Source organism: Amphibalanus amphitrite, unplaced genomic scaffold, assembly GCF_019059575.1.
Source record: "Amphibalanus amphitrite isolate SeventyFive unplaced genomic scaffold, NRLGWU_Aamphi_draft 001915F_arrow, whole genome shotgun sequence".
Classification (NCBI taxonomy): Eukaryota; Metazoa; Arthropoda; class Thecostraca; order Balanomorpha; family Balanidae; genus Amphibalanus; species Amphibalanus amphitrite.
Window position 1 is genome coordinate 26,491 of NW_024883408.1, and position 19,438 is coordinate 45,928.

The 19,438-nt window shown below is 53.1% G+C and overlaps 1 protein-coding gene across 2 annotated transcripts in view; it reads right to left on the minus strand.

Moving 5' to 3' along the window:
- Window positions 1-4,289: 4,289 nt before the first annotated feature.
- The window catches only part of LOC122375768 (diacylglycerol kinase zeta-like), a 60,621-nt gene continuing 45,472 nt past the window's right edge, over window positions 4,290-19,438 (minus strand). Inside the window, exons 12-21 of one of the 2 annotated variants that reach the window (XM_043355262.1) lie at window positions 15,478-15,668; window positions 11,693-11,790; window positions 10,982-11,110; window positions 10,497-10,635; window positions 10,038-10,229; window positions 9,095-9,136; window positions 8,055-8,118; window positions 6,590-6,747; window positions 6,024-6,187; window positions 4,290-5,649 (exon numbers count right to left, since the gene is read on the minus strand). In XM_043355262.1, the coding sequence (XP_043211197.1) occupies window positions 5,597-5,649; window positions 6,024-6,187; window positions 6,590-6,747; window positions 8,055-8,118; window positions 9,095-9,136; window positions 10,038-10,229; window positions 10,497-10,635; window positions 10,982-11,110; window positions 11,693-11,790; window positions 15,478-15,668 (1,230 nt within the window). In that variant the 3' untranslated portion in view covers window positions 4,290-5,596. The remainder of the gene's footprint in view (window positions 5,650-6,023; window positions 6,188-6,589; window positions 6,748-8,054; window positions 8,119-9,094; window positions 9,137-10,037; window positions 10,230-10,496; window positions 10,636-10,981; window positions 11,111-11,692; window positions 11,791-15,477; window positions 15,669-19,438) is intronic. The other variant, XM_043355263.1, reaches the window with a different exon arrangement.

Consider the following 19,438-nt stretch of genomic DNA (forward strand, 5'->3'; position numbering starts at 1 on the left):
GTGTCCAAGCTGTGGCGGAACATGTGTGGAAGAAGTGGACAAGAGAGTACGTGCGGACTCTCATCCAGAGAAGCAAGTGGCGCAAGGAGCAGAGAAACCTGCAAGTTGGGGACTTAGTGCTGATGGCAGACCCAAACATGTTTCGGGGCTCATGCCCGTTGGCCCGCATCTGCCGCGTGTTGCCGGCAGCGGGTGGCAGAGTCCGGTCTGCCGAGCTTCAAACGGCTATCGCGAAACTGTACACGCGACCAGCCACCAAGATCTGCTTCTGAGAAGAGGAATGCAAGTGAATCTGTGCAGACGGGGAGAAGGAGGATGTCGAGAAGATGAAGGAAGACGAAGAAGGAGGAAGACGATGAAGTAGAGGACCACAAGTGAATTGAAGCTGAGAACGAGACGAATCGAGAGGAGAAAAGTCAACGCATGGCGAACGAGCGCCGTGTTGGTCGGCCTGGTCTGGCTTGGCTTATTCGCTCGGCAAATGTCTGATGTCCATGTGTGCCGCTTACTAGTGAGTAGTCATAGGAATAGCGTGTGAGAAGTTTGTCGGTCATTTGTGTGTGTTCGGAACGTACGACCGAACACAGGGGGGAGTGATGTTGCCGACAAACTAGGCAAATGTCGCGCCGCTGATGCCGAGACGAGCCGCCGCCGCGCCGCCCGTCACCCCGCCTCGCCGGTCCCGCCGCCGAGCCGGGCCGCCGCCCGCCCAGCGGCCACCTGTCGCCGCGCATAGCTTTTTTCTGAGACAGAAGCAATGGGCCGTATCGACGCCGCGAACGGCGTCCCCCTGTGACCCTGCGACCCGGCTGACCTGTCACCTGTTCCGAATGGGGCCGGCGGGGCCCTGGGCCTGGGAACTGGAAGGGTGTGTGAGGGGACGCGGCGTGCCGGCCGCCTTTTTTGTGCTCTGCGTCACGACCCCTGTATCGAGTGACATTTTGGCCACGTATTTGAACCGATACCGGGCTCTGCTCGGTCTCACTTCACTGTTAGTCGCCGACGAGCTCACTTCGCTCTCAAACGCGGACGGCGGCGCTCTGCTGCCGCTCACGTCTAACTTTTCTAACTACTGTGTCTGTGCTGTACTGCTGCCATCTCGCCGTCTTCGGTCAATAGCGAACTCTTCTATTTAGAAGACTGTGTTTAAGTGGTGGTGGTGTGAGTGAAACCGAAGTGGCGAGTGGAGGAAAGGAGAGCGGCGCGCAGCTCACAGTTCTCACGGTGGCCGGGTCTACTCACTATTCCTATCAATCCTCTGTCATCCTACATTATATGCATGCCGCGAGGTGTGCTCCTTATGCGCTCTGAGACGGGCGCTGTTGAACGACCCAACATGCATGCCGCGAGGTGTGCACCTTATGCGCTCTGAGACGTGCGCTGTTGAACGACCCAACATGCATGCCGCGGGGTGTGCTCCTTATGCGCTCTGAGACGGGCGCTGTTGAACGACCCAACATGCATGCCGCGAGGTGTGCTCCTTATGCGCTCTGAGACGGGCGCTGTTGAACCTTTGATCCGTAAATTATTCATCCGTGTTTATTTATTTACCGATTAGATACTTCCCTTCTTCATTATTCGTTCACTGCCTCTATTAATCCTACATCCTCTCACAATTTCCCCCGGCCGCCAACCCGAATGCTGCGAGACGTAACAAACACTATACAGTCCACACAAGAAAGCCAGAGACGTCCGCAACAAGCCCCATGGGGCCCTTCTGAGTAGAAATATGGCCATCGTTAACCCTCAGCGGCCAAATGGCGCCGCAGGGCCTCTCGGACCCGAGGGTCCCTTTGAACCCAACGGGGGTGGGGGTGGGGGGGGGGGTACGTGTCCCCTTAGACCCCTAGCTACGCCACTGTTTCATATGTATCATGTCAGGTATTTTAGGCTCGCCCCCCCCCCCAACTTGAAAATCGTTCCCGGGCCCCTGAACTCACGTGTGCCTCTGAGGGTCCCAGCACATGTTTATGTCCCTATGTAGGGTCCTTGGGGATTCGACACAAACCTCCAGGGTTCACACTGCTATCTGAGGGCTCCCGGCTCACCCTGGGCCTGGTCTCTTAGCGCCCGCCGCCCACACTGGCTTCTGAGGGCCCCACCTTGGGCTCGGAAAGCCCTAAAGCACCACATAGGTACACGTAACTATTTGGGGTGACCAACGCCGATCTTCAGGATCCTAAGCAGGCTTCTGAGAGCCCACACTGACCCTGAGTGGCCTAAAATGGCCTGGAAGTCCCAAGCCTGTCGCTAAGGGATCCCTTGCCGCTATGCCGTGCGAAATTTTGGTTCCGTTATCTTTTCTTCGCATTTGCAGCGCTTCCCTACATACGAAAAACGAGAAACTTTTTGTTCACACTCCCGTGTGAACAAAATACCTCCTCTCACTGAAGCAAAGATGAATTAGGTACTTCCGATCCACACTTCCGACATTCAATCTCCGCCGAAAGCCCAACTTAGCCATCGGCGGCTGGGATGAGCCCTATGCATTTCACGTGGAACCTCTGCGACTGCATGCATGCGTGAATGAAGGTTTCAGTAAGGTGATTCGATTACTGAGCGTTTTTAACCTTTTTTCTGGGTGATGATCATGAGCGACGAGCGTCTGAACGGGGGCACTAGAGTACGTCGGCAATCGCAGCCATTGTGATTCTACCGGTCGTGTTTTTGTCCAAAAATTTCAAAATTTTTAATTTTCTGTAAAAAAATGACATGTCATAGCTAGAAAGAAAACCTTGTCACCATCGTATTCCTCGCACCATTACGCGTCGAATGATATGCAAAATGAATGAGTAACGACTGGAGAAAGGCAAGATTTAACACACTAAAGTTGATTTTGCCCCCCCAACCGAAAACCTCTGGCGACGCCTATGAGCGCTCAGGCGCTAACTGCCCACTGGTGACCCGCATACGGCGGGGACTTATTTTGTAGACCTACTGTACTGTACCCAGCTAATCTCATCTTACATTGCGAACGTGTACTTTGATGCGAACCAAGCTCAAGATAAACAGCAGTTAAAAATTTCTGCAGCTTCATGTAACGTGTCAGTCATCATGTAGGTAGGTAATATGGCGTCAGTTGATGTCACTTGGATCAGTGATTGGTCTGAGGCAAGGCTTTATAAAGTGTGGGGTGAGTGCCTTGGTTCCTCCGCTCTGTCGCTTCCATAAGGAGTCAGGATACTGAAATCCTTGTCCTCCACGCCGCAACCCCCACTGCGGGCTGGACGACAGGCACCGTTATCTCATGCGGGCTGCTCCCTTGGAGCGGCACCGCTACTCCCGAGGGAGCGCACCCCGTAGCCGGGTGCAGAGAGTGCTTATAGGGGGGGGGGGGCTGGTCGGCCTGTCCATTCGAACGGGCTCAGCCCCGGCGACTCTCTAGGGTGTCTGCCCAGACCAATGTCTCCCCCTAATTCCTATCATCCTTCCGGCTCTGAAATGGTCTTGTCAGACCGAAAGGGCCTAACCCAACAAAATAAAACAAACACAACTGTCTTGGTTAGTCTGACTTTTGAGGCTCTAATCACAATAGGCCGAGGCAATAAATCGCCTTTGAAGTCTGAACTCTGAACCGGTCTTGCTTTGAACGTCCCGTTCAAAGCAAGACCGGTTCAGCTGGCTATGACTGTGAGATTCAGATGGATGAAGAAAATTAATATTATTTTATTGCAAATGTGACTGGGTTGTGTCCATTTAGCTGCAATGAGCCCTTTCGCCACAATTATCTACCTAGGTACTCACTCACTCCACAAACGCGATGGATTCCACGCAAGCACTGCGGCTCAGCGAACCGGTTCTGTGACTGTATCTACATATTCAGTTTTCAACGATCTGCTGGTATTTCGTTTTTATATTCATATCACCCTCCATCGTCCCAGTGCTGTAGTTACTATGTGAGCTGTTAGTGAAAGCACTTTAAATCGAATAGCGTAACACCGTCGTTGGATATCTATATGTGACCTTTTCTAAAAATGTGACGCTTTGATGCGAGTCCTCGGATCAGTCTGTCTTTGAGTGGCCGATTCCCGTTCATCCGACTACGTAGACCAAATGGGTGCATTGGGCTAGGTCGGCACATCAAACGCTTCTCCGACTTCGCCTTGCATAGCTACATAACTATTCTTGTAGTCGCTCAGTGTTTTGCTACATGATCGGTCGTAGCTATAGTGGGTAGTACCAGTGCAGTGGAAGGCTGATTCGCTGACGCATTTCTGATTTCAAAGGTCCCGGTTTCGACATACAAACCCAGACGCCACTCTCCTCAGCCCAGACAAAAACAAGTCACCAAAATAACGATAGGTTTATTGTTCTCTCGCCGGGAGCGGGCAATATATCGGTATACCGGGGCGCTGATTGGCCTGTGTGATAAGTTACCGACTACATCCACGGAATGGGGCTCACGTTCAATGGGCACGATCATAAATGTTTATACAATTGTCACCGTTCGCAGACAGACTGGGTGTGTGTTCTGGGGCCGGCGCCGGGCGCCGCTGACCCGTGCCGGCACCTCTGCCCCGCTCTCTCGCTCTCACGCACGCCGCCGCAGGAGACTAGCTCCTGGCGGCGCCCACTCACTACTGTTTAAAGCTGAAACCAAACGTCTCCCCAGACTGGGAGGGCCACGACACGCAACACCAACGGCGAGAAATTACCTTCTCGCCAGCTACGAGTGAACGGTGCGGGGACCTCAGTGGTCGGTATTGCATCTGAAATCGGGGAGCGCTGGCGGGCAGGGAGGGGGGCGCGCGCCGCGCAGAGTCGGCCGCCGCCGCTGTGACCCGCTGTCCACTGGGAACGGTGCACTGGGACAGAGCGAGAGCTAATGCGAATATTCAACGAACGATGTAACTACTCACGCCTCCGGTATCAGCCGATTGAATAATGAGACCATCACACGCTCAACACGACACAAGCAGATCACTGGAATATACAATGATAGACTCGAGTATTGAAGCCATTCTGCGAGCACTCAGTAATCTCTCACATCTCACACGAATCTAGAGCTCGCGCAACTGCCCAGAGGCCAGAGGTCGCCACCGCACCGCCCTGACTGGACTGCGGTGGGGTCGGCCTGCCCTAACGGCAGGTCCCCCTATATACTCAGAGCACCAACCCACCGGTCACTCTGGGGAGGGGGGGGGGGTGCGCACAGGCTATCACGTGACATCGCGCTCAGGCCGCGCGTCTAACGGGGGAGGGGGTGACTGCGTAAAGTTCGATCAAGGGGGGCACACATACGGGTACAAAGATGAAGGCATTTTCTGAAAGGCAGGGTTTACTGAATGTCACCCCCACGACCATCTTCCAACGAATATATACCGGAACGTGCCAACAACAGACCAGGAAAACATGTAAAAAGTAGGAAGCGGCGGCACGTTCTCCCTCTAAAAATACAAATTTCCTTGTTGGTGAGTACAGACTGTACAGTGACGGGCACCCGTCCGGCACCCCTCGCACACACACACCGGCCTCCCTCGGCCCCCTCTGACTCCGTATTGCACAGCTACAGAGCCGATCGGCCGTCTGACGTCACACTCGTGCCGCCGTCTGACGTCACACGGCCGCCGCTGACGTCAGCAGCCGCCGGGTGACGTCACACAGCCGTCTCGTGGTCGTCCGACACGACCAGCTGAAAATGCTCCTGACCTGAAACACGATAGTGGAAAACAGTGAGTAATGGCACAGATAAATTTGACACAAATTCGACACGCTACAAGTGTCGCGTAAGACTGCGCTCGAAGACGACCTCAGAAAACGGAATCCGCTGATGCGTGTTAACCCTCAACACAAATGTTGTTGACCACTTGATATGTAATATGCATGTGAGGGTTGTGACAAGACACACATCAGCATTGTTGGGTAGCAAACACGATAGGAGCCAGGAGGACAGACTACATAAAATTTCAGGTTTCGGGCTCATTGGCGACGAGACTGCCACCTACATGGTCAGTAAGAGGGCGCCACAAGCACAGCTACACCTAAAGACCACACCATCACAGCCGTTCGCCGTTTCGACTCACTTTCCAGGTAGTCTGCGAGATCCTTGTCGTCGGCCTGAAGGGCCAGCTGGCGGGCCGTGTTGCCGTCACTGTCTGCCAGTGTGAGCAGCGCTCCGGAGGCCACCAGCATCGAGCAGATGGTCCGCCGGCCGTGCAGAGCGGCGCAGTGCAGCGCCGTGTGGCCCCTGAGGGAACACGGGAGGGGAGGAGTTAGATACAGCCTGCAGCTGTTGTAGGGCGCACAGGGGGAGGGTTAGATACATTCTACAGGTGCCATACGTCGCCTGGGGACATGGGAGATGAAGGTTTAGGTACAGGTAAGGTCATACTTATGAGGCGAGATAGGGGTAGATACAAGCGCCAAAAGCCCAGTATCTGACACAGTTCTACACAGGAGAGATGCGGTCATCTGGCACTGCGTAACTATAATCCTGAGCTTACTCACACATTTATTCACAGAATCAAAAGCGATGGACGCTAAACACACATACGAACGATCGATCGTCTACTTTTCCCCACTCTCATCACGTCATCCTCCCTCCATCCAAAGCTGCCTGCCCTCCCCTCCACCCCTCTCCCAATCTCACTTGTCGTTGTCGCGCATGTTGACGGCCGATGCGGGCGCATTGGCCAGCAGGTAGCGGACCACATCCTTGTGACCGGCCGAGCAGGCCAGGTGCAGGGCCGTCTGACCCATGGCGCTGACGGAGAACAGCGATACGCCAGAGGTGTGCAGCTCCTTCACCTGTGGGACGGAGAGATTATGAGAGGGGCAGGGGAGGGAGGGGTATTTTGTTGCTAATTAGGGCTTTAGGGCGCGCCAACTACTAAGGTCATTTGGAGGGAGGGATAGAGAGGGAGGGAGACAGGGGGAGAGCAAGAAAGTGGCAGCTACAGGAGACAAGGCACCCTGAGTGGTCAGACGCACGTGGAAATAAAGATTAAAGAGAACCAGCAACACTCGTAACACCGAGAGCGCAGGTACAAATGAAGAGTTATGGAAATATAAAAGAGACAGGGACACCAAGGGAGATGGTGAAAATGAGCTCCATTGTCTCAGGAGGGCGTAATAGAAAACTCAACACCAGTTCATCCACATTACACGACGGAACGCACAGAGCAAGGTAGGTCTCACAAGGGAAATTACTCATCCCAATGTCTAAATGAAATGAAACAAGTTACAGCATTAGCCTTACCTACGAATTCAAACATCATCACGCAAAACTACGGGCAATAATGTCAGTAAATTAACCGATCTCAGCTCTAATATGTATCCCTCATAAGTCGCGCACTGCACTCGCCTGCAGCTGCCAATAGCTGCACGGTCCGACAGATCATTTCCCGATGGTTTACGTTATCTCCACCTGGCCTATAAATACAATACTCCATCTGCCCGTTTCAATACCGGGCACTGGGTCGGCCGCCGTTTAGATCGCGGCGGCCACATCCAGCGGACCTATTTCACGGCCGATGAGGCCGCTCTGACGCGCCGCGGCCATTCAATTTAGCAGTTTTGAAATGTAGAGAAGAGGTGGCGATCCCGTATGATTCAGGAGGCGGGCGTATTTCAGCGGCTGGAGCCGCGCCATGAGGGCTGGGAGCCGGCCCGAAACATAACGATCATCCGACAGGAGCCGACGGTCGGCCGCAGCGACAAACGATCCAACGACTTGTATACCATTTATATACCTTATATACCAGCCACAAAACTGGCCAAAGAATGGCGAGTGGGTGACCGGCCACGGCCAGCATTTCGTGATATCAATACATGTGGCGATGAGGTTATCAGCTCTTAAAATGAGATGGCCAGGAGAGTTTCGAACCAACACTAAACCGAGCTTATCCTAACATACACCTCTGCCAAGTAGGCCCCGGTTTCACGTCCGCTCTCCTGACTCTAGCCGGCTCATTCGACTGCCGTCCAATTCCGTCCTCACTCTCCCCACCTCTCCCCCTCTCCATCTCCCTCCCGACCCACTCACCCTGAGCGGCCCCCTCTCCCTCCTGGCCCACTCAACCTGGGCGGCCCCCTCTCCCTCCCGGCCCACTCACTCTGGGCAGGTCACCGCTCTGCGCGGCGTGCAGAATCTCCTCCGACGACCGCTCCAGCAGGTGGCTGAAACAGACCGAGCTCCGGTCAGACGAGCCGCGCACGAGCCTACACACCGGTCCGCACGCAGGGCGGCTAATTAGGGCTGACCGGCCGGCAATCACGGTATGGACAGCGGCTTAATTGGACCGGGAGGAAGTGGTCGTACCACCGGAGTTCCACATTAGAGGAGGAGGGGACCGGAAGGAGAGGTCAGAGCAGATGGTCTGATCTGGTGCAATAGGTCGAGTGAATAATAGCTTTACCAGAACAAGAAATGAGGCGTTTGAGTAGGTACTCTGGCAGTGGTTTCTGTCATGAACACCTTTGGAAATGCGGAAGGAAGGAAACACAAAAGCCAGTCGGATTAAACAAAACCGTCATGAAAAAAAAAACAGCTCGTATTTATTCTGATGACCAGTGAGTAGTTATTACAGCCACGACCTAGGTTACCAAAAATGACACAAAACATCAAAAGGCAAACGGTTAAGCAGCGGAAGCCATAACGCGTCGGCTCACGATGGCCTAATGATTCCAAAATATCGTAGTCTACAAAAGAGACGAAAATAACGACACCGACCTATCACACCGTCAAGCACCACCCATCCACCCTGCTACGCTTCCGCCTCAGCCCAGACGCAGCCTATCACCGTCCAATCAGTCGGCCTCTCCGGCTGACTGCGGCCCCCGCCGGAGCCGGCCGAGCCTCTGACCCGGCCGGCAGAGCCCGATGGACGCCCTGACCCGGCCGCGGAGCCCGGTGGACGCCCTGACCCGGCCGCGGAGCCCGCTGACCGCCCCGAGCTGCCATCCATTCCGCACTAATGCCTGCAGGTCGCCGAGCCGCCTGCGGCGCGGCGCGGCCGTCCGGCCCGGCCCGCCGCCTCCCGACTAATTGGTACGGTCGGCCCGGACGCGCGCGGCCGATTGGAGATTTATACATGCGTCCCGGATGTTGGTCGGAGGGGTGGGGTGGGGGGGGGGGGGGCTGAGCTGGGCTCACCTGGTGGGACTGGCCCCGGCGCCAAACAGGCGCTCCTTGAGCCTGAAACGGGCCCACACCGACAGAATAACACGGTCAGTGGAGGCCATTAGAGGCGCCAGGAGCCGGGGACACGAGCGAACGACGGTGGGAGAGAGACAGAAATAGCCGCGGCGTAGAAACGTACTACGCGACAAAGGTAGGAGAAGAGAAATATCATCAAGGCAATATAACAAAGCCTGAGAAACATTAACATTGGTTAAAAAGATGCCATTATTTTCAAACAAGCCGTCGACATTCGAACCTGAGGTATGAAACTCTGAAGTAGAAGTACTCGATAAAATGTTAATTAAGCATCGTTAGCAATGCAAAAGGTCTGTCGCTTGGAAGAGGTAACTGCAGAACCAAACTGAAGACAGGTACGGAACTATTTGGAAAACAGTGTGAATAAAATTCTTAAAACATTGTGCACTGCAGACTAGTGGTGGCCAAAGTTCGGCTACTGCTAGTGAAAAACACAGCGACTCAGACGACCGATCAGTGGAGCTATACGAATAGAAACGACGATGGCTTCACCAGCTATGAGGCTCTTCCAGCTATGCCTAATTGCTACGCCACGACGGATGCTCTGCTACAATTGATGTCCAGAAAAAGACGATAACGTTAACGAACCCATTAGGTACTAAGCAGAAGCTGCATCTGGACAATGTGACGTGATAAGAGCCCGACTATATACGGTTAACAAACTATGCAATGGAAGACTCGTAGCTTAAGTACAAAAAAACGTCTCTCCAAAAATCTGGCCTAAGATGCTTCAAAACAACATTAGGTGCATTCAAGCTTCACAGCCTACGTGCATTGTGCAGCGAAATTAGAGCTACCAAGACGGACAACTAGCCACCAAACGGACGACCAGCCCGTCACGTCACGTCACTATGACGTCACGGCGGGTAACGTCACGCACGAGCTGATGTCGACGTGTCCGGAGACGAGGCTGGTGCAGCTGCGGCGGCCCAGCCGGCTCGACTGGGTGGCTATGGAGGCGCAGCTGCCCACGGACGGGGTGCTGTGGCGCCGGCTGGCGGAGCTACCGGCCCGGGCGCTCGACCTGCCCTCTGCCGGACCGGCGTCCAGGTCCGACTGCCCAGACTCGTCCCTAGGCAGCAGCAGTGCATCAGCCGGCGCCACCACTCCCCACGGGGCCCGGGGTCACCGCAGTGGGCGCCAGACAGCCGGCTGTTTCATAAATCGCGACCTATCACATCCGACGATTTCGCCACGAAGCCACCCGAATTTAAAGAGCATGCCCTTATGAAGTCACCATTTTCTAAATGCCGTCACATTTCGGCCGCGATTTCCAATTGTTCTCCGCTCAGTACCTATTCCCAGCCCGCCGTGCCCCGCGGGGCTCACGTGTACTCACTTGTTGTTGGCCGTGGCCGAGACCTGCGAGGTGACCGCCATCGGGTCGAGGACGTACACGTCCTCAGAGCTAATGTCGGTTACAAAGTGCAGGTGCTCCTGAGCGCGATCGATCCGGAAGAAACGCTCCGCCGTGCAGGCTGATGGACGAAAACAAGATGTCGGGTCAGGCCAGGCCAGACTTAATCAGGCAACTCACTAAAACACACAGCTGGGGCTTAGGACATTCGTTTTTTTTCCACTGCTTTGCCCTTCGGACGAGCAGATAGAAGGCGCTTTCAGTGCAATTAGAGCCATATCAAACCAAATAAACCATGAGGTAAACTTAACCGGATTAGGACGTACTGAATCTGAACCAAAGTAAATAGATAGGGAATCCACGTAGCTAATAAATATGTTTCAGGGGCTAATGAATTAGCTAGATATACAACTGATCGGTCCCCTCAGGAACTCCAAGGTGACCCGTCGTCTCCGATGCGGACTTACAGTCGACGAAACACCACTCGGGGCTGAGCGGTGTCGTGTGCTGGTTCTCCTCCTGCATCCGGTTGATGTGCCGCCGCACCTGCTCCAGGTCAGAGTCGTGGTCCACCAGAATCACACCCAGAGGCATCGCTGAAAGAGCGGAAAACATAGTCACTCAACAGTCATGGTCCACTAAAAATCACACCCAGAGGCATCGCTGAAAGAGCGGATAGAGTCGTTAATCCCGCACACTACTAGCAGCCGCAATCTGTCGCTGTTACCGAGATAAATGACCAAATGTCAAAGAAACATCAATAAGTGTAACCCCCCAAAATATCAGAAGCAAGCCATAATGGCAAAGAATAGGAACACTCGCTAGCCGACATAGGCGGCCGAGATAACTGGTGCGAGCAACGGAGCTTATACTCCTGTTCATAGATGTCGCTAGTGTCAGCGCCTGGACGGTATACTGTGCCGCAGCGCCCGATACGGAAGGGAGCTTATACTACTGGTCATAGATGTCGCCAGTAGTGAGCGCCTTAAAGGTATACTGTGCCGCCGAACTAAGTGCGGCAGGGAGCTGTTACTAATGTTCATAGATGTCGCTAGTGGTAAGCGCCTGGAAGTTATACTGTGCCGCAGCGCCCGGCGTGGAAACCCGCGTCCGTAAACGGCGGCTATCTACCGAACTGTTTCACAAATTTCGCGTCCGATTGTGGAGAGTTTTCTTACAGTGCTGCATCAGGGTCTCCTTGTCGTAGTGGTACTGCTCGTAGTCGGACATGGTGATCCGGTTGATGCGTATCCTCAGCTGCTCCTGAGGGGTGTCCCTGGAACACGAGGAATCAGGAGGTCAGACGAGCGCTCTCTCTAAAGAGGGAGTCATAAAGACATTAGATGTCACAGATGCCTAGCTATTTTTATGGTCCACGCCTGTTGTCAGAGTGAGTTGAGTGTGTTGTTATCACAAAACATTTTTTACTCGGGACACACCGTCTGTTGAAAAAGGCTTCTCAGTAACAGAGCATTTTCAGTTTCCAGCGAAGCCACACACTTGAGTATTCTGAGCACTTTGTGCTGTCACAAAACATGCACATAAAAACCTTCGCGTCATAAAACCACTAACGCAGTGAGTCTCCTAAGACCGCAGCCTAAATTCTGATACGGTGGGTTTGATATAGGTCAGGACAGTTCCCGACAGGGTCTTAACGAGAATAATCATCCTGACTATGGTAATTTCTCTCCTTCCACTTTGACGGGACGAAGCTCAGCAATTAAAACGTGGCATGAAGTACTTAGCCAAGTTTCGGATCGGGGACGGGGGCGTCCCTGTGGGAACTTCAAGGAAGACGAGCCGAAGTTAAGCCACCGAGGTGATTGCTCAAGGCATACTGGAGTGGAGGAATACGCTGGACTTCAAAGACACAGCAGCTCCATTTTGGTCTCCAGACGACGCTTAGCCAAGTTATTTAAAGACCAAATGAAACCAATCACATTGCCATGGGCATTGTCTCAGTGAAAGGAGAATAGATTAAGCAGCGGGCTTAGTCGTGCTCCATTCAAAACCAGCAGCCTTCCAGGAAACTCCCACCCACTGGGCAGTAGAATAGAACTAAGACATCCAACATCTCGAAAAGCAAACATCTCGACCTTTTGTTACAAAACATCCTGCAGATGGTCCAGTTTTAGCCAGTTTTATCAGGCACCGTCACCCCATCGGTCACGAGGTCTCTGGGTGCGGGGATCGGGTCAGGGCGTCTGTCCGACCGCGGCGGCCCATCTGCGCACCGCCGATACATCAGTGGTGCCGTCATGCCGTCCGATTAGGGCACAATCACGTCGGCACGTGGGCGGCGCGCCCGTCGCCACCTATTGAGCGCTCCGGCGGCCGCCAGAGTCCAGACGCCGTGCCGGCTGCCCGGCTCTCTGCGCTGAATCCCATCACAGCTGCACTGCTCTGAACCCCGGCCGGCCGACTCCCGGCTAGCCTCGGGCCATATACGGTGGCTCAAGATCAGCACGATTTCTCAGTCCGGCGGCGGGCAGACGCGGCAGGTGCGCGCGGATCGGCTCGATCAGAGGACGACCTCCATCGGCGCCGCTTCCTCCATCTTCCCTGGACGCCGGCCGAGAAAATGGAACCTCCTAAAGCGGACCGGACGCGCGCGGCCCTCGCCGGCCGGCCGAAATAAACCAGCGGGCTAACTGAAGACGACATCCGTCCCGCGGGATCGGCCGGCTCAGAAGAGCACTCCATCTGGATCGAAACCGCATTACCTCGGCGGGCGGCGTGCACCAGCTCCGAGCTCTGCGGCCGACCGCAGAGCCGGGCCGCAGAAACCACCGCCAGAGCAGCCGACCTCAGTCCCACCATACGGACAAACAGAGGTCTCGGACGCTGATCAGCCGCCGTCTCGACCCGTCTCTGTGATTGCCGTCTGCGGCTCGGCGCAGTCCTCAGTGGCCTGTCCACTTACGCTGAAGTAATTCGGTTTCAATCCAGATGAAAAGCTCCGCTAAGTTGCCACTCCCATGCGGCCAAAGTTTCTGTTAGCCTCAGGATCGGGTCGGGGATACCGACCGGAAAGAAGAGCACGGAGACGGCGAAAAATAGATGGGAGAAATGACCTCACCGAACACAGCAACGAAGGGGAAAGAACAGGTAAAATCGTATGAACAGTCAACTCTGACGAAGAGACACCCTCATTGGTTTTAGTGGACCGGGGAAGACAGTCGTGATATAAACCAAACAAAAATCAAGAAACCAGTAGGAAAAAGTCGTGACGCACCTAGGGAGCAGCTATTACCCGTGAAATAACCCATAACAACTTCCGAGTCTGAGTAACACGACATTGGAAAAATCGTTTCACGAATACCATTTCCGCTGATTTCTCAACTTCCCGCATTTCAAGCGGCACCGGCATTTTCATCCTTCCCCTTTTCACAGTGAGGTTCAGGTGGTCTCGTAGCAGACATTCGCTTCCTCGTATAACTCTCGTTGGCTTCCGGCTCATTCCCGTTTCATTGCGGCAATACGGGGGAGCAGAGAGGTCATCCTGCTAATATTGGTCTGGCCGAGAGCTGCAGTGAGCATTGCTTAATAACAGAGCAGCACTCCGGCTCGAAGGAAGGCCAGACGGCGAGGAGCGGCCGTTAACTCGACACGTGTCGGCCACAGAGGTATCGTATCCGGACCGATGGAGGCTCCTTGGTGGCGGCGGCGGCGGGAAGGAGAGAGAAGAAGCACTTCTCTCACCACACCATCCACGGAGGGTTCTCGGAGCTGTCATTGGGCCGAGGCGGACATTGGACGAACTGTCCAACTCTGACCTCAGATTCGACTGATAACTTGGGCCGACAGTGGCTGCGGGGACGGGCGCCCCCCCCCCCCCCGAGAGCGGTGACCGGGCGGGCAGGTCACCGCCCGTCAAAGCCTGATAATCTCGGATCAATCACTGGAGCTCTGGGACTGATGACTGAGCAACTGATGACCGATACTCTCCGAATCGGGTATGATACTCTGAATGATCGCTGATAGGATAGATTTATTTCAAAAGATGGCGATTCGAGGGGATCGCATGTCTCAGATTTCCATACCCTTGAATGCAATTGGAAACTTCCTCACACGCACTGCCAGTTCACAGCAGAGATCGACATCCATTTTTAAAACTAAGCCGTTGAATTTTAAATCGAGGGAGAAAAACCTCGATCGTGTAGCTAAAAAATGTACAAATCTCTCCGCTTGCCGCTCCATCCCGCGACTCCGTCCATCCCGCTCGCTCGTCTCCACAGACCGACGATAAAATACTGCACTGACATTTCGGGTTATTGAAAGGGGAACCACCCCGACTGGACTGTATCTCACTGGTCGGCGTGTCGATTGGACCGCAGCGCAGAATTGTGAAGTAGTCGCGGCCGACGAGCGCCGACGGCGCAAACATGACTAGCAAGTAGTCGAGAGAGTCTGCGACACGCCCACAGCGCCGCCGGCTATCCCGGCCGGATCCAGTTTTCAGCCGAGATTTCGAGCAGCCGCGGAGCAGGGCGTCGGACAATCACAAATCTCGGGACAATCTCGACAGTCAAAGGTCACTATCCGTCTGGGGCGGACAGCTGATACTCAGAGAGCACACCAGCCAATTAATTCGCGGCAGCCGATCTGTCCGGTCAAACCGCACAGCCCACGTGCTATTTGAACAAAGCTGGGGATCTCTGATCGGACGGACGAGCCGCCCACTCGTGACTCGGCGTCCTATCAGTGCTGGAGATGTGCTGGTGCGGGAGGGACAACAGTCAAAGCATAATCATTTTTAAACTATCTTTTATGAAACGCTGACTTTCTTATTCTTTGAATAATCTTACTCATTGTCATTAGCCAATTCAAAATACGCATAAATAAAATCACATCTCCGCGCTGCTAAAAACACCGCACCCAACCAAACCCCACGCCCGACCTTACTTATCCTAGTCTCCACCTTCCCTCCCCCTCCGCCCCGCGGCGCGCCGGTGACACTCACGTCAGTACGGTCTTCTCTCCGCGCCGCTTGCAGATCATGCGCGCCCGGTTCAGGTGGCTGACGGTGATGATGGACGGGTTGACCCGGCACGCCTCGCCGTCCACCTGCATTGGAATGGTGCGCGCCGTGGTGATGACCGCCTTCCGACACTGACCCAGGCTGGTGCCGTGGCCTCCTGCGTGTAGCAGAGGCTGGGGAGAGAGGGAGGGAGGCGTCACCTTCCGACACTGACACAGGCTGGTCCCGTGACTGCCAGCGTGTAGTAGGGGCTGGGGAGAGAGAGTGGGAGGGAGAGAGGAAGAGTCATTAGTGATACCAGAGCGGAAAGATACTAAAACTTGGCTATGCGACTGATACGCAGATGCGAGACCTTTGTTCGTGGCAATCCTTGGGGCCGTGCAAGTTACAATATCGACTGAGAGGAAATTATGTGGAACAGATTATCCAACATTCCACTACAACAGCTTATCGTGAGAATAAACTTTGAACTGAATGAAGTGCTTGGATTGGTTTCGGGATCTGAGCAGCAGAAGTTTGGCAGTTCCGTGAGAACAAGATAAAAGCCCTGCATACTGAGATTCGAGAATCTAATAAAGTAAAAGGAACATGAAACAAAGGAGAGCGCAGTATGCCGATTTACCGTCCACTAACTAACAATCGTATAGCAACACCACGCCACAAAGCCTATCTGTCGTTACGCCGATACTACACCAAATACTGGAATAGTATGTCATTATGCACGCTCACATTCGCTGGGACTCTGTGAGGGGTACGTGACCGAGGGCGCGGCCACGGCCGGTTCGGTCGGCGGCCAGCCGTGAACTGATTCCGGGAGCGTCACGACCGTCCCGTCTCGTCTCTATAACGCTCGGTTTGTCCCCGTCCCGTCCCATCCCGTCCCGTCCCGTCCCGTCCCGTCCCGTCCCGTCCCGTCCCGTCCCGTCCCGTCCCGTCCCCGTCCCGTACCGGAGGCGCTGGGCTCATCCCAGCCGTGCCGCACCGCCGCCCGCGATGTAAACACTACTGAGAGGGTGCAGCGGCGTGCCACACCGACTAGCAGGTAAACACCCACCTCGGGCACCATAGGGAGATCTCTCTGCTCCCCTCCCCCGCCCGCCCCGCCCCAGAGGACGACACACGGCACCGGCTGGCTATCAAGATCAAAGCTCAACTCTGCTGAGCCCCCAGAGATGCCACAGCGACCCTGATGGGGGCGGAGGTTAATCGAAAACCACTTTCCGCGCTGCGACCAGCGGCTCAAACTTTGCGCGCACAAGTTCCGCGTAAACACTTCGGAGCGTGTGGTAGCGCTCAAGATAAGAATATTGTGTTGGAAGTTTCACAGGAGAGACGGGTTATTTGGAAAGGTCAAGACAAAATTTATTTCTTTGAAAGTAATGAATACATGATTAGCAGACTCAACTAGGGGAGAGCGGGGAGAGTTGTATCATGTCCAAGTTGTATCAGGGCGAATTGTGCCAAACTTATCCAATAGATGGCGCTCGTGACACGACCAGCCGACGAGGTTTTCCGGGCGCCAACTTTCCCTGTTCTGTCGTGTGGCTGGGTGGACGCGTCTCGAGGTGAGAGCCGATTTTATGTTTTTTTAATGTCATTCTAAAAAAATAAGTTGCATGAAAATGTGTGTTTTGGGCATTTAGATGTGCAGGAATTTGAAAGATCTCCGTAGCGCTGGTGATGGTAGGTTCTAAGGCTGCGTGAGTGAAAATGGATTTCTCCAGCTGTCCGCTGTTTTTGAGCACGAGGATGTTTTTTCCAAGATGGCGGCGAGGTACATGTTGTATCAGAGCCGGGTGGGGTATGTTGTAACATGTATGTATGTATGGGTATGCTGCTTTTGATCGCGAAAGCTAAGCCCTGGCTTGCGTTTGTAGGTAGCTAGTCAATACTCGTTCCATTTCGGCACAATGTGTTGGCTTCTTTGCTCTTAACGGGCCACTTTTGCGTCTAGTCTGATGTTTCGTTCGTTTTCGATATTTCGTTCGGATTGCATTGACCTAAGTTTGGTCTAATACCTAAAAGTTAAGCCTTTGAGCATATACATTGTATTAACCCCATTTAACCCTCGCCCTGGCAGGGGGGGGGTCGATGCGACCCCCCCCCTAAGGTTTTTCGAAGATAGCGTAAAAACGGCGGCGCGCAGCGCCGCCAAATTTGGCACAGCCTATGGGGCAACCTTTTTACATATGACCTGAAAATTTCAGGTCCGGGTGACCTTGGGTCAGGTCACCAGGTCAGAAAAACCGGTACAAGGTCATGGTCAAATTTCAATTTTCTTTTTGCACCTGTCCAACTCACAGTTTTCGACTGATTTCCTTCAAACTTCCAGGATGTGCTAAGTTCACCGAGTTGTATAACATATAGTCCGGTTTTTTTGAGGTCACTGACCTGAGGTCAGTTAGAGGTCATTACGTCGTAATGTTAAGCCTATGGGAAAATACTAAATTCGGAAAATACTGGAGATATCCGCTTTGTTTGATCTTTTTTGTGCTTTGAAACCACGGTACTTAACAGCAGGTCACTTGGTGCTTCTTTGTTTGGTGTACTTATCCATGGGTCAGGTCAAATGAGGTCAACTGAGGTCAAATGACGTTTTTGCCAATAACTTGGCACATAATGACGCTAGAGCTTAAAAAATGGTATCATTGTGTTCCTGGTGATCAGCCGAATCAAAGGATATGCGATATGATGCAATTTGGTTAACTTGAACTTAATTTATAAACTTAAGTTTACTTAAAATTTAAGAAAAACTTTAAGTACACTTAAGCAAGCTAAAAAGTATGTCATTCGACGCGCTTTGACGTGCTGAGTCCACTGGTGCTTTTCTTTTTGCTCTATCTTAATTAGATCAAAAGTTATAAGCGAAAAACTTTTGACCTGTTTTTAGCGAAATTTTTACATTTATACCCCCCAAAACCCCCCTAAATATTGACCTAGAGCAACCAAATTTGCACAGGGGCGAGAACTCCGGGGGGCCCACCTACCTACCAAATTTGGTGTTTCTAGGTGCCATAGGAGCCAATCGCGAGGGGGGGGGGGGTCGCATCGACCCCCCCCCTGCCAGGCCGTGTTATGAAAAATGCCCTGCCAGGGCGAGGGTTAATGTTGTTGTTATGTTCAAAACCAGTAGCAAGCACACCCCCTGAAACGTGAAATACCTAGTGATACAAATTACCCCACCACGTGATACAACTCACCCAAGCCATGGGGCAAGTTGTATCAAAAACATTGTTCTATTCGGCAGACCGTTTTTGATACAACTTGCCCCATGGCTTGGGTGAGTTGTATCACGTGGTGGGGTAATTTGTATCACTAGGTATTTCACGTTTCAGGGGGTGTGCTTGCTACTGGTTTTGAACATAACAACAACATTAACCCTCGCCCTGGCAGGGCATTTTTCATAACACGGCCTGGCAGGGGGGGGGGTCGATGCGACCCCCCCCTCGCGATTGGCTCCTATGGCACCTAGAAACACCAAATTTGGTAGGTAGGTGGGCCCCCCGGAGTTCTCGCCCCTGTGCAAATTTGGTTGCTCTAGGTCAATATTTAGGGGGGTTTTGGGGGGTATAAATGTAAAAATTTCGCTAAAAACAGGTCAAAAGTTTTTCGCTTATAACTTTTGATCTAATTAAGATAGAGCAAAAAGAAAAGCACCAGTGGACTCAGCACGTCAAAGCGCGTCGAATGACATACTTTTTAGCTTGCTTAAGTGTACTTAAAGTTTTTCTTAAATTTTAAGTAAACTTAAGTTTATAAATTAAGTTCAAGTTAACCAAATTGCATCATATCGCATATCCTTTGATTCGGCTGATCACCAGGAACACAATGATACCATTTTTTAAGCTCTAGCGTCATTATGTGCCAAGTTATTGGCAAAAACGTCATTTGACCTCAGTTGACCTCATTTGACCTGACCCATGGATAAGTACACCAAACAAAG